This window comes from Dendropsophus ebraccatus, chromosome 1 (genome assembly GCF_027789765.1).
Source record: "Dendropsophus ebraccatus isolate aDenEbr1 chromosome 1, aDenEbr1.pat, whole genome shotgun sequence".
In the NCBI taxonomy this organism is placed as follows: Eukaryota; Metazoa; Chordata; class Amphibia; order Anura; family Hylidae; genus Dendropsophus; species Dendropsophus ebraccatus.
The window spans coordinates 184,120,336-184,134,923 of NC_091454.1; the positions used below are offsets into that span (position 1 = coordinate 184,120,336).

The 14,588-nt window shown below is 45.1% G+C and overlaps 1 protein-coding gene across 3 annotated transcripts in view; it reads left to right on the top strand.

The window, feature by feature from the left end:
* IQCH (IQ motif containing H) overlaps window positions 1-14,588 on the top strand; it is a 78,720-nt gene that overhangs the window by 4,256 nt on the left and 59,876 nt on the right. For all 3 annotated transcript variants that reach the window (XM_069985993.1, XM_069985984.1, XM_069985976.1), the window contains exons 3-4: window positions 6,301-6,395; window positions 8,134-8,239. In XM_069985993.1, coding sequence (XP_069842094.1) covers window positions 6,301-6,395; window positions 8,134-8,239 — 201 coding nt within the window. The remainder of the gene's footprint in view (window positions 1-6,300; window positions 6,396-8,133; window positions 8,240-14,588) is intronic.

The window sequence follows — 14,588 nt, forward strand, 5'->3', positions numbered from 1 at the left end:
CACTGATTTCTCTAATTGTGCAGAAGTGTGCAGTGAAATGCTGTGCTGTGTTCACACGTCGTGTCATTGCAGTACTGCAGCGTATTCACAAAAATGATGCAGTAACACAAGTAAATGATGCTAAATGGCAGAGAGGATCAGAGCCTTATTGTGGGGCTCAACTTCAAAGATAAAAGATGCTTGATCATAATATGTGCGTGGAAATGAAAAAAAAATCAAAAAGTTATTTACTTTATTCCAATATCATCGTTACAGGTAGAGAATACAGTGTGCTGTGTGGGGTTACAGGTAGAGAATATCGTGTGCTGTGTGGTGTTACAGGTAGAGAATACAGCGGGCTGTGTGGTGTTACAGGTAGAGAATACAGCGTGCTGTGTGGTGTTACAGGTAGAGAATACAGCGGGCTGTGTGGTGTTACAGGTAGAGAATACAGTGTGCTGTGTGGTGTTACAGGTGGAGAATACAGTGTGCTTTGTGGTGTTACAGGTAGAGAATACAGTGTGCTGTGCGGTGTTACAGGTAGAGAATACAGTGTGCTGTGTGGTATTTCAGGTAGAGAATACAGTGTGCTGTGTGATGTTACAGGCAGAGAATACAGTGTGCTGTGTGGTGTTACAGGGAGAGAATACAGCGTGCTGTGTGGTGTTACAGGTAGAGAATACAGTGTGCTGTGTGGTGTTACAGGTAGAGAATACAGCGTGCTGTGTGGCGTTATAGGTAGAGAATACAGTGTGCTGTGTGGTGTTACAGGTAGAGAATACAGTGTGCTGTGTGGTGTTACAGCTAGAGAATACAGTGTGCTGTGTGGTGTTACAGGTAGACAGTACAGTGTTCTGTGTGGTGTTACCGGTAGAGATTACATTGTGCTGTGTGGTGTTACAGGTAGAGAATACAGCGTGCTGTGTGGTGTTACAGGTAGAGAATACAGTGTGGTGTGTGGTGTTACAGGTAGAGAATACAGCGTGCTGTGTGGTGTTACAGGTAGAGAATACAGCATGCTGTGTGGTGTTACAGGTAGAGAATACAGCGTGCTGTGTGGTGTTACAGGTAGAGAATACAGCGTGCTGTGTGTTGTTACAGGTAGAGAATACAGTGTGCTGTGTGGTGTTACAGATAGAGAATACAGCGTGCTGTGTGGTGTTACAGGTAGAGAATAGAGCGTGCTGTGTGGGTGGGTGGGACCACAATGAAATCCTAAATTACTGCAAATAATTCAGTAACACAATGAAACTGCAATGTGTGAACACAGCCTAGATATTCTGCAACAGCTTTGGGCGGGGAATAGGCAGGGTGGGGGACTGTGATGAACAGCTGAGGGAAAGCATTGCATTCTGGAACCTGTAGTACTGTGTACAACTGCTCAACCAGGAAGTGCAGAAACACAAAACAGAACAAACCAGACAGGGGGGAGGGCGTGATGTCCCAGGAGGCTTGGCTGGATTCCCCAATCCCCTGAGTGATTCACCATCTCTGACCAGCCAGAAGCAGGTGTTGCACTGATTTCTCTAATTGTGCAGAAGTGTGCAGTGAAATGCTGTGCTGTGTTCACACATCGTGTCATTGCAGTACTGCAGCGTATTCACAAAAATGATGCAGTAACACAAGTAAATGATGCTAAATGGCAGAGAGGATCAGAGCCTTATTGTGGGGCTCAACTTCAAAGATAAAAGATGCTTGATCATAATATGTGCGTGGAAATGAAAAGAAAAAAAAAATCAAAAAGTTATTTACTTTATTCCAATATCATCGTTACAGGTAGAGAATACAGCGTGCTGTGTGGGGTTACAGGTAGGGAATACAGCGTGCTGTGTGGTGTTACAGGTAGAGAATACATCGTGCTGTGTGGTGTTACAGGTAGAGAATACAGCGTGCTGTGTGGTGTTACAGGTAGAGAATACAGCATGCTGTGTGGTGTTACAGGTAGAGAATACAGTGTGCTGTGTGGTGTTACAGGTAGAGAATACAGCGCGCTGTGTGGTGTTACAGGAAGAGAATACAGCGTGCTGTGTGGTGTTACAGGTAGAGAATACAGCGTGCTGTGTGGTGTTACAGGGAGAGAATACAGCGTGCTGTGTGGTGTTACAGGTAGAGAATACAGCGTGCTGTGTGGTGTTACAGGTGGAGAATACAGTGTGCTGTGTGGTGTTACAGGAAGAGAATACAGCGTGCTGTGTGGTGTTACAGGTAGAGAATACAGCGCGCTGTGTGGTGTTACAGGAAGAGAATACAGCAGGCTGTGCGGTGTTACAGGTAGAGAATACAGCGTGCTGTGTGGTGTTACAGGGAGAGAATACAGCGTGCTGTGTGGTGTTACAGGTAGAGAATACAGCGTGCTGTGTGGTGTTACAGGTAGAGAATACAGCGTGCTGTGTGGTGTTACAGGTAGAGAATACAGCGCTGTGTGGTGTTACAGGTAGAGAATACAGCGTGCTATGTGGTGTTACAGGTAGAGAATACAGTGTGCTGTGTGGTGTTACAGGTAGAGAATACAGCGTGCTGTGTGGCGTTATAGGTAGAGAATACAGCGTGCTGTGTGGTGTTACAGGTAGAGAATACGGTGTGCTGTGTGGTGTTACAGCTAGAGAATACAGTGTGCTGTGTGGTGTTACAGGTAGAGAATACAGCGCGCTGTGTGGTGTTACAGGTAGAGAATACAGCGTGCTGTGTGGTGTTACAGGGAGAGAATACAACGTGCTGTGTGGTGTTACAGGAAGAGAATACAGTGTGCTGTGTGGTGTTACAGGTAGAGAATACGGTGTGCTGTGTGGTGTTACAGGTAGAGAATACAGCTTGCTGTGTGGTGTTACAGCTAGAGAATACAGCGTGCTGTGTGGTGTTACAGGTAGACAGTACAGTGTTCTGTGTGGTGTTACCGGTAGAGATTACACTGTGCTGTGTGGTGTTACAGGTAGAGAATACAGTGTGCTGTGTGGTGTTACAGGTAGAGAATACAGTGTGCTGTGTGGTGTTACAGGTAGAGAATACAGCGTGCTGTGTGGTGTTACAGGTAGAGAATACAGCATGCTGTGTGGTGTTACAGGTAGAGAATACAGCGTGCTGTGTGGTGTTACAGGTAGAGAATACAGTGTGCTGTGTGGTGTTACAGGTAGAGAATACAGCGTGCTGTGTGGTGTTACAGGTAGAGAATACAGCGTGCTGAGTGGTGTTACAGGAAGAGAATACAGCGTGCTGTGTGGTGTTACAGGTAGAGAATACAGCGTGCTGTGTGGTGTTACAGGTGGAGAATACAGTGTGCTTTGTGGTGTTACAGGTAGAGAATACAGCGCGCTGTGTGGTGTTACAGGTAGAGAATACAGCGTGCTGTGTGGTGTTACAGGTAGAGAATACAGCGTGCTGTGTGGTGTTACAGGTAGAGAATACGGTGTGCTGTGTGGTGTTACAGCTAGAGAATACAGTGTGCTGTGTGGTGTTACAGGTAGAGAATACAGCTTGCTGTGTGGTGTTACAGCTAGAGAATACAGCGTGCTGTGTGGTGTTACAGGTAGAGAATACAGCATGCTGTGTGGTGTTACAGGTAGAGAATACAGCGTGCTGTGTGGTGTTACAGGTAGAGAATACAGTGCTGTGTGGTGTTACAGGTAGAGAATACAGCGTGCTGTGTGGTGTTACAGGTAGAGAATACAGCGTGCTGTGTGGTGTTACAGGTAGAGAATACAGTGCTGTGTGGTGTTACAGGTAGAGAATACAGCGTGCTGTGTGGTGTTACAGGTAGAGAATAGAGCGTGCTGTGTGGGTGGGTGGGACCACAATGAAATCCTAAATTACTGCAAATAATTCAGTAACACAATGAAACTGCAATGTGTGAACACAGCCTAGATATTCTGCAACAGCTTTGGGCGGGGAATAGGCAGGGTGGGGGACTGTGATGAACAGCTGAGGGAAAGCATTGCATTCTGGAACCTGTAGTACTGTGTACAACTGCTCAACCAGGAAGTGCAGAAACACAAAACAGAACAAACCCCCCCCCCCCCAAACAAATGGATTTTTGGTAGTTTCAAAACTGGAATAGATAGGTAAGTAATGCCTTATGCTTCTGCAAAAGTTTCATTTTTTTTAAAGGACAACTCCCACAAATAATTTTTTTTGCTCATTTATCACACATTACAAAGTTATATAACTTTGTAATGTGGTTAAATACCCGGCCTGGCCCCCTTCCCCCACTTTCGGACCCCCGACCCCCCACCCCGGAAGTTAAGGAATTTATACATTACCTATTACGATCGTCACGGTCCTCTTCTCCGGGGCGGCATCTGGTGACGACGACGTCAGAGCCGAGGGGCGGTCCGGGTCTTCTTCCTCCTCGGCGTCTTCATGCAAAGTGAATGGGGATGAAAAGGCTGCTGGTGCACATGCGCACCAGCAGCCTTTTCATTGGCTGGAGCGCATCACATGGCTTCCAGCTTGCTCAGCCCTGATTGGCTGAGCTTGCTGGAAGCCATGTGATGCGCTCCAGCCAATGAAAAGGCTGCCGGTGCGCAAGCGCACTGGCAGCCTTTTCCATCTCCTGGACCCGGAAGTTGGAGACATCGCTGGATGGCGGAAGGTGGCGACGGAGAGGCGGACGGCGGGCGAATCGAGTGGCGATCGTCACCGGAGAGATGGTGAGTATGGTGTCTGTGTGTGTCTGTGTTTTTTTTTTTTTTTGGGGTCCCGCGGGAGTTGTCCTTTAACCTCTACCTGGAGTTCCCCTTTAAGGGGAGATATGATTGATTTATTTAAATCCCCTCCTTGTATATCCTTTCTTCCATGCATCCATCTCCTCCTTGTATATCCCCCTTCCCTGCTTCCATCCCCTCCTTGTATATCCCCCTTCCCTGCATCCATCCCCTCCTTGTTTACCCCCCTTCCCTGCATCCATCCCCTCCTTGTTTACCCCCCTTCCCTGTATCCATCCCCTCCTTGTATATCCCCTTCCCTGCATCCATCCCCTCCTTGTATACCCCCCTTCCCTGCATCCATCCCTCCTTGTATATCCCCCTTCCCTGTATCCATCCACTCCTTCTATATCCTTTCTTCCCTGCATCCATCCCCTCCCTGTATATCCCCCTTCCCTGCATCCATCCCCTCCTTGTATACCCCCTTCCCTGTATCCATCCCCTCCTTGTATATCCCCTTCCCTGCATCCATCCCCTCTTTGTATACCCCCTTCCCTGTATCCATCCCCTCCCTGTATATCCCCCTTCCCTACATCCATCCCCTCCCTGTATATCCCCCTTCCCTGCATCCATCCCCTCCTTGTATACCCCCTTCCCTGTATCCATCCCCTCCTTGTATATCCCCTTCCCTGCATCCATCCCCTCCTTGTATACCCCCTTCCCTGTATCCATCCCCTCCTTGTATACCCCCTTCCCTGTATCCATCCCCTCCTTGTATATCCCCCTTCCCTGTATCCATCCACTCCTTCTATATCCTTTCTTCCCTGCATCCATCCCCTCCCTGTATATCCCCCTTCCCTGCATCCATCCCCTCCTTGTATACCCCCTTCCCTGTATCCATCCCCTCCTTGTATACCCCCTTCCCTGTATCCATCCCCTCCTTGTATATCCCCCTTCCCTGCATCCATCCCCTCCTTGTATACCCCCTTCCCTGTATCCATCCCCTCCTTGTATACCCCCTTCCCTGTATCCATCCCCTCCTTGTATATCCCCCTTCCCTGTATCCATCCACTCCTTCTATATCCTTTCTTCCCTGCATCCATCCCCTCCCTGTATATCCCCCTTCCCTGCATCCATCCCCTCCTTGTATACCCCCTTCCCTGTATCCATCCCCTCCTTGTATACCCCCTTCCCTGTATCCATTCCCTCCTTGTATATCCCCTTCCCTGCATCCATCCCCTCCTTGTATACCCCCTTCCCTGTATCCATCCCCTCCTTGTATATCCCCTTCCCTGCATCCATCCCCTCCTTGGTTGAACTTGATGGACATGTGTCTTTTTTCAACCGTATTAACTAAGTAACTATGCAATCGCCCAGCCCTAAGTTTACATAAACCAATATGTTGTTTTAAGTTTCTCAGTGTACCAAAGAATCTTTAAATCCTGTTAATAATTAGTGATGTAATACTGTATGTAGATGTATAGTAATGTAATACTGTATGTATATGTATAATGATGTAATACTGTATGTAGATGTATAATGATGTAATACTGTATGTAGATGTATAGTAATGTAATACTGTATGTATATGTATAATGATGTAATACTGTATGTAGATGTATAGAAAATCCTCTGTTAATGAGATAAGACTTAAGTCACTGGTGTAAAATTTTCCATTTAACAGAAGCATACCCAGGACTACCTGAACTACGTCAACTGCAGCCCAAGAACTATTTTGCACGACAAAAAGGAGAAGTATACACCCCATCCCTTTAAATGGTGAGTACTTCCCCTGACTTGTAAACATGTTCTGGTATGACCATCTCTAGTCCCTGTTGAACGGTTCAGTACCAGTTAACAAGGTGTAATACTTTCAGGTTAGGTTCACACACCATAAAATAAAAGCTCAACATGACCGCAATTTTCCGTAAAGGGAACCTGTCACACAAAACCATCCCCCCCCCTGCCCCCGCCCCGTGCCGGGGCAGAGCCCGGCCGACCCCCCGGTGCAGACCCATATACTTCCTGCTTCCACAATGTCCCGGAGCCCGTCCCGCTGCAGAGATATCCCAGTCCGAAGCTGCGAGCGCGCTCAGTGTCTTGCCATTTTTTTAAAAAAAAAACATTAGAGCATATGTTTTCTGCTCTTTAGTGGTTAACCTTGTAGAGCAGGGAATCCCAGCATCATGATGGGATTCCCCACTCCTGTAAGGAGCAGTGTGCTATTTACTGCTCCTTTCTGTATGGCCCTGGGAGTAATCGGCTCCACAATTAGGTGGTGAAATACACCACCTCTATTGTGGAGTCGGGGATGCAACCCATGTGTGACTGTTAAGTAGTCCCACATGATAAATATCCCACAAGGGGAAGTAGGCATGATCAGCATACATCAGAGTAAAGTCGCAAAAATCTGTGTAGCTATGTGGTTACGCAAAAGTTTGCAAAATTTCCAATCCAAAGGCGTCTCGCATAAGAAATCCGCAGCTAAACCGCAGCTAATCCGCAATACACATATTAATAATAATAATAAATGTATTGCAGATTAGCTGCGGATTAGCTGTGGTTTTTCTATGCGAGACGCCCGTGTGAATTTACCCTAAAAGCTTGATAAATCTCCCCCGTTGTGTGAACATAGCCTTACAATTTTAGACACTCCAGCGCCAATTCATTTGCCTTTTTCAGTGAAGGAGAGCTGGGAAAGTCAGATCATTTATAGGTTTTTGCAACTCTCATTCCACTGCATGGAGAGGTGGCCACACATTCAAAACAGTGCCGAGGCCCATTTGTTTTCAGCATTGCTGGGAGATCCAGCTGCAAGAGGCCCATTGATTCTACATGATTCTCACATGGATATCAGATGTGTATAAAGTCCAGTAAGCTGGTGATAGGGATTGCACTCCTGATACAAAGTGCTGATGCTCTGTGGGTAGGGTTCCTCAACCCATAATTATAAAAATGTATTCAACCAGGACACTCCAAAGTAATGCAGACATACTAAAATCTTTATTTACAGTGTACATTATACATTGCATGTTCTAAATAGATATGGTATATGCAATATGGAAGAATAACATCCAGCGACAGTAAATAGAAGCAACCTTTCAGCACTCCCCTACTTTTTTCAAGCCATGTGACTGAGAGAGCTGGGGTGAGATGTAAGTATATCATATTCCTCCAGACATCTTTATACATGCAACTGCCCTAGCTCTCACAGTCACATGGCTTTCGGGCGCTCCTTTAATTGCATGGAGCTAACTTCATTATTGTCTATTCCTCTCCATTTTGGATATTGATGCATGTTACAGTATATACACACACACACCACTTACTACTTTGCTATGAGATGTTCACCCTGATATGTAAAGACTGTGGTCTGAACAGACAAGACAAAACAAAACGCTGGTGTGCAGCCCTCTAATCCTGGTATATCTAAAAAAGAGATAAGTAACTACAACTATGGTAATAGTCACATCTGATAAGACTAAAATGCTGCTACTTGTTTTGTTTTTTTACTTAGGACTTCTCAGCACGAAGCGGCAAGATTGAACTCAAAACCACTTTTGTCGTATTTGCTAGATACGAGACCGCATCTTCCTACAAGTCACATATCACCCGGGCAGCAGGTCAGTCTGACAGATGATCCAAGCATTGGGGAACATACGTTTGTAGAGATTGTGGCTGCTTTATTATCAGCTCTCACCCATCAAGGAAGGTTCCAGTTTAGACGACAATAGGGTGAATCATACCATAAGATGTCTGATTTTAAAGCCATACCCTGCTGTTTGCCCTGTGACTGACCTGTGAAAAGACAGACTGTTCTATACAGAAATTTACACTCCAACCAAGTATGCTGAAGACTGAGTCACATTATCAAGGTCTAAAAGCAGGATGAGGTTAAATGTGTGGGAATGGTAAGAAGAAGCATGTACGGCCAGGTAACAGTGAGGTCAAAGCTATAGGGAGTTTAAAGGTTGCATCTGTTGTTGTAATCCAGTGGGGTTTACCTGTAGAGAATAGGGAGCCTGCTGCAGATTTTAAAGTGTACCTATCATTTCCAAAGGTTGTTATAACCGAGCATGGTTTTGTTACATTAATGCTTTGAAGTGGTAACCATGCTTTTTGGTCTTTCACTGCTGCTTCTGAGCCCCTGAGAGGTCTCTCCATTGGTGCACAGCTATTTCTCATTCTCTACATATTAGGAATGGGGCCAGATCTGAGCTGTTTTCAAGTAGTACATACACAGGACTTCCTTTACCTTTCTTCTCTGGCCAATCACAGAGCAGTACATACTCCTCGCTGTTATGCTGTGACATATTGTTGAGGAAAGTGCACTGAGCTGACTTGCATTGTGCTGGGCTGATGACTTAAAAAGTACATTACTATAGATGGCATGTGGAAAAAGAAAAGGGTACTGATGCTTCGACTTAACAAGGTGTTGTTTGAACAAACATGAAAGAAGCGGCAGCACGGTAAGGATGGGGTTACACTAGGTACTGAACTGCTGCTGACAAGTTAAAGCAAGGGGGAAAAATTACACTGCAGGATTATGGACACGCAGTAGGAGTAGCACAAGGTACAGCTGCCTTCAGCTTTATGGGTGGGAGAGAAGCCTTGATTTACTTTTCTCTTTAAACTGTTTTTATTGAGCTTTGGCAGCATAGAAATAATGCATAAAAACAAGAATACAACAATGTATAAAAGATTCTGAAGCAGTGTACAAAGTTCACTGCTTAAAAATACAGTGAGGGAACATATGTCTTTTAAGAGTAAGCACATAAGCAGTACAAGTATTCAACAGAGGAATACTTGTCACGTCAGAGGAAGAAATGTACACAGTCCAAGCTTTCTCAGACTCCTTCCACACTCCCTATTTCAAATAGCTCATGACAAACCCCAGCCCTTCTTCCTGTGTTCTGTCCTGATCTAACTATTACTATAGACAAAAGAAGCCCAAAAGGTTTCCACCTCCAATTGACATCAATGGGAATTGTTCAAAAACAGTGCTGAACAATACAGCACAAAAGAAATTCCAAAGAAGGCTTGGTTCCCACTGCACTTTTGCAGTCTGTTCTTATGAAAAAACAGATGCATTTGTGCCAATCTGTTTGGATCCATTTTCTATTGACTTCCATTATAAAAAAAAAAAAGATTAAAAAAACAGATCAAAACACATCCGTTTTTTTTTAGCGTACCCTAAAACGCCATAGACCACGTTTTGTGAACGCTAAAAAACTGATGTGTTTTGATTCGTCAATAGAAGTCAATATAGAGATATGGATGCACACAAATACATCCTTTTTTTCATAAAACGGATGATAAAAATGGATGACTGCAAAAAAACAGTGTGAACTGAGCCTAACCCATATTCTGCAGTGGGAATTGCAAAAACAGCACTGAAGAAAGAAGTGAGTAGTTGCTTTGCAGTTCCCCATTGAATAAATAGGTTTTTTGGAGCTTCCTTTGTGCTGCATATTTTAACTCTGTGAACATTTCCGGTTACAGTCGATTACAGATGGAAACCATGCTTCTTTTAGGGCTTCTTAAGCACGTGATTGTACCCCTAGCCTAACAACAGACAGTGGCGAGCAGATTACAGAGGAGTGAGACACCTAGTGGCCAAGACTTTACAGCTGTTTCCCTGGGGTAAGGAGCCATTTGTGGTAAATTAGTTGACTTACAAATATCTTAGGAATCACATTGGCTATCAAATAGAGGGAGGAATTATTTCCAAAAGAGATTTGTGTTGCACGTGAATGAGGAACAAAATACACGTTCACTTGCATTGGATGCAGAATTGGATTGAATGATGATATTTGTCTAAATCCTTAATAAATTGTAAACATGTGAATGTAGCAGAAGAAGACACCAATATCCCTCTGTTTTTGTCTTTTATGTTACGGTTGAATATGTTTATTTACAGATGAGACTAGGATTTAGGTCTCTACCATGTTTCTACGAAAATAACACTTACCCTTAAAATAAGACCTAACTTCATTTTGAAGGCTTTTTGGAGTAGGCTTGAAATATAAGCCCAGGCCTAGTTACAGTCAGCTGACTAGATCTCTACATCGGGTGTCTGAGCATCAGCCAATCAGAGCCAGATTTGTTATGCTTCGCCCCCACTTGCTCAACACGAGCTTCAGGGGAGACAGGAGTGGTAAGAAGATGCACATGAGGGGGTAGTGAATATGGGGGTACTGGGGAACATGGGCCAACTACGGGGGGAGGGGGATAAAGTATGACTTCAGAGTGGGGCTTTATACAGTATGGGGGAACAACTTCACAGGGGGGAGGGAGGTGTACAGTATGAGGAATATTAGTACCTGCAGAGGGGGATGTATACATTATGGAGTATACTGAAAATGATAAGTATAAATGACTATTTGAATTACCAGTCAGTGGCGCTTGTCTATCAAACTTACGTATTCATCATTGAATTGCTGCCTGAAGCTGAGAACCACTGAGATTGCCTGATTCATGTGCTGCTGGGCCGGCTGTACCTGTCTATGTAGCGCATCTGTTGCGTGGGCTGTGATTACTAATGTGAGCAGTGCCTGGATCTACTGCATTGTACAGTGATACCTCGGTTTTCAAACACTTCAGCACTCGAATTGCTTGGTATTTGAACAAAATTTTGCCCGGAAGAAGCGCTCAGTTCTCAAACTTTTTCTGGGAACTCCAACTCCGTCTGGTGTCTCAACCCATGCAGGAATCCCCACTGCGGCAGAGAGAGGGGCAGGAAAGCAGCAGTCTTTTGAGCTTCCTGCACCGGCAGACAGTTCAGGAGCCTGGAGAGGGGTGCCAGAAGCTGGAGCAGGCTGGCGGGGGTGATCCCCGAGATGTGGAGAGTCAGCAGTGGGGAGAAGCGGGAGCTGGCAGCTGCCGGACTAGAGGAGCAGGGGGCCACCGGAGCACGGCACCGGCGGCCTGGAGGATGTTATTACCTGAGTGTGCGACAGGCAGAGGCGGGAGGTAGTCATCTGGTCGGCTCTCTGCCCGCGTGTAGTCACCGCTTTCTGCATGTCGGTGTGCTCGGAGGGGATGATTGACAGGCAGAGAGGCCCTTTACTGGCCTCTGAAATGGGAGCTGTCCAGCATCTTATTGAGGTGCTGCTAACATAGCATCTTGTCTCAACATTCTTATAAAAATAAAGGAGCTTCTTGGTGATAGAATTCTCAATCTTGGGGATGATCATTGTTGGAATCTGGACATGCATCCATATGAAATTTCCTCCAATAAAACACATTTTTTCTGACACAAATTTTGTTTCTGTGTCCACCAAGCTAGATATCACCGTAATCTGCTCCTTTCAACCACATGACACACTAAATAAATGTTAGAGTGTTCCTGTCATTTAACAAAACACTTGCCATGTCAAAGAGACAAAGCTATGATCTGTCATTGTTCAGTAAGTACACTTGTCTCTGCACACTGTGGTGAATGGTTGGGTGCTCTTTGCAGAATGGATATATGTCACAGCTTCATCCAACAGAATCCAACCGCACTCAGAATTATGATTATTTATACTGTAGACATACTGCCATCATTTGTTAGTAGCAGGATATTAGTTTCACTTTTACAGACATTTTAGTCACTATAGGGCTATCAACATAGTATCTACAAGATAAGGAATAATGAAAATAACACTTAAAGAAGAACTCCAGTAAAAAATACAGTAAGGCCAAGGGGTTTGGGGCATAATAATAAAGAATGTATACTTACCGGTCCCCGTACCCTGTAGCGCTGAATCAACAGGCTCCTGGACCCCCACTGGATATCATTTTTTCTCAGGTTCCTGGTACATCACGACCCAGGGGAAACTACCCACTCAGCCAGTCAGTGACTGCAGTGGTGTCCTGCCTCAGTCACTAACTGGCTAAGCGGGGAATCCATCAGCCAGGTCATGACGTTGCAGGATGAAGAGCTGGAGGATGCCGGTTGGGATCTGGAAGAGAGACTCGGCGCTGTGGGGGAACAGGGACTGGTAAGTATACAATACATTCTTTATTATGTTCCCCTACCCCCTGTCCACGCTGTATTTTTATTTTTTGTCGAAGTACTCCTCAAGGCCGATTATTAGCAACAAGCATTCCTAGAAACACTCATTTGTCCCATAATCGTCCCGTGTAAAAGTGCTAATGATCAACGTCAAACAGGAAAATTCCCACTCGTCGGTTCATTTGATCTTTTGTGCGGCGATGAAATCCATTCTTTTTAGATAATATAATAATACGATAACAATAATGCAGCGATCGTTTGTGCGACCAGACCACGCAATTCATTGTGCCTTTTAAAAGCACTCCGAATGAGTGAATCTAGCCGACCGCTGCTCACAACCTAAAAATATTAAATGTATAAGGACCCTTAATATTACAAATGAAGGGGAAGAAAAAACATATATCTAAAGATAAAGGGGAGAAAGAGGACTAAAAGGAAGTTGTCACAGGAGATAAGGTGATGGTAAATGCTATACAGTCCAATATAAGTGCAAACTGCATAAAGGGGGAGATTTATCAAAGGGTGTAAAATTTAGACTGGTGCAAACTGCCCCAAGCAGCCAATCACTGCTACTCTTTCCTTTCACCAGAGCTGAAAGCTGAGCTGTGATTGGTTGCTGTGGGCTGTTTGCACCAGTCTAAATTTTACACCCTTTGATAAATCTTCCCCATAAACTATTCTAATGGGATAAATCTTTGCAGTAATGATTCTAAACGTAGTTGTAACCCTTTCCAGAAAAAATGGAGGCTATTATAGCAGCATAGGTGGTACACCATTATAAGAAATGGACCATAAGGGCTCATTCTCATGTGTGATTTTGTCCGCTTCACGAAAAAACACTAGACGTCTGTTGATTACATCAGTCTGCGGTGTTGTCTGCGGGCAGAGTGGGGGGCTGGCAGCTGCGGGGAGAGACTGGAGCAGGGGAAATAGGAATGGTGAGAGACAGGAGCAAGGGAGATGGAAGCTGGTGACAGGAGTGGGGGAGATGAGACCCGAGAGTGGGTGACAGGAGCGTTGGAGATGGAAGCGGAGGAGTGGATGGCAGGAGCTGGGAAGATGGGAGCAGGTGACAGGAGCCGGGGAGATGGGAGCAGGTGACAGGAGCCGGGGAGATGGGAGCCGGTGACAGGAGCAGGCGAGATGGGAGCCGGGAGCAGGGGGAGGCATCCGTGCCTCCATCCACATGATGACCTGTCCTATTTTTTCGTGGCAAGGATGGTGGGAATGCATAGGATTTAATGGGCCCTAAAATTGTCCGTGCGACCATGGACAATTTTACGGGACGTGTGAATAAGGCCTTATGTGAGCCAGAATAGAGAGCCCCACTGTAAATGCAGCTCTTGCTTTGGCGGACCTGGCCCATCCATTCATTATACGGTTGTCTGGCCACCATGTAAGTCTCTACTTTCCCTGCAGACTTCTGTTAGAAAAGGATTGTATTCATGAGACAACCCTTTTAACATATAGTTGTGATGTTTGATCATGTAGCGTGTAATGTAATTTCCATAAACCACTATCTTTCTTACTATTTAGGCTATGTGGTCAGGCATTCCATTTATAGGGGAAAAAAGTTTTTAATGCACAGGGATGGTAAAACGTGTTGACGTTCCATCATTTTAGTCATATTTTTCCATTTTCCACAATGTGCATTAAATGCAGCCATGTATAGCGTGCTGGCGATGCCACCGTGTAATGGCACTGAGCAGCCATCGAGAGCGACGCCTGCCAAGAGGAAATTATGCATTGTAAAAGAAGTTAGTCTAATCACTGCAGAGTCCTGACTCATTTTACTTTTGGACCACACTCTTATTTAATTTTTACATTTCGCTAGGAAATGCCAGAGGCAATTCAGATTTTTGATAGGGAATTACCAAAAAGCTAAAGTAATAGTGTACAGTGAGTTAGCAGAGACAAAACTGGATGTTGAGAGTCATTCGCTGCACATAAAATAGATTATAGCATGATTATAG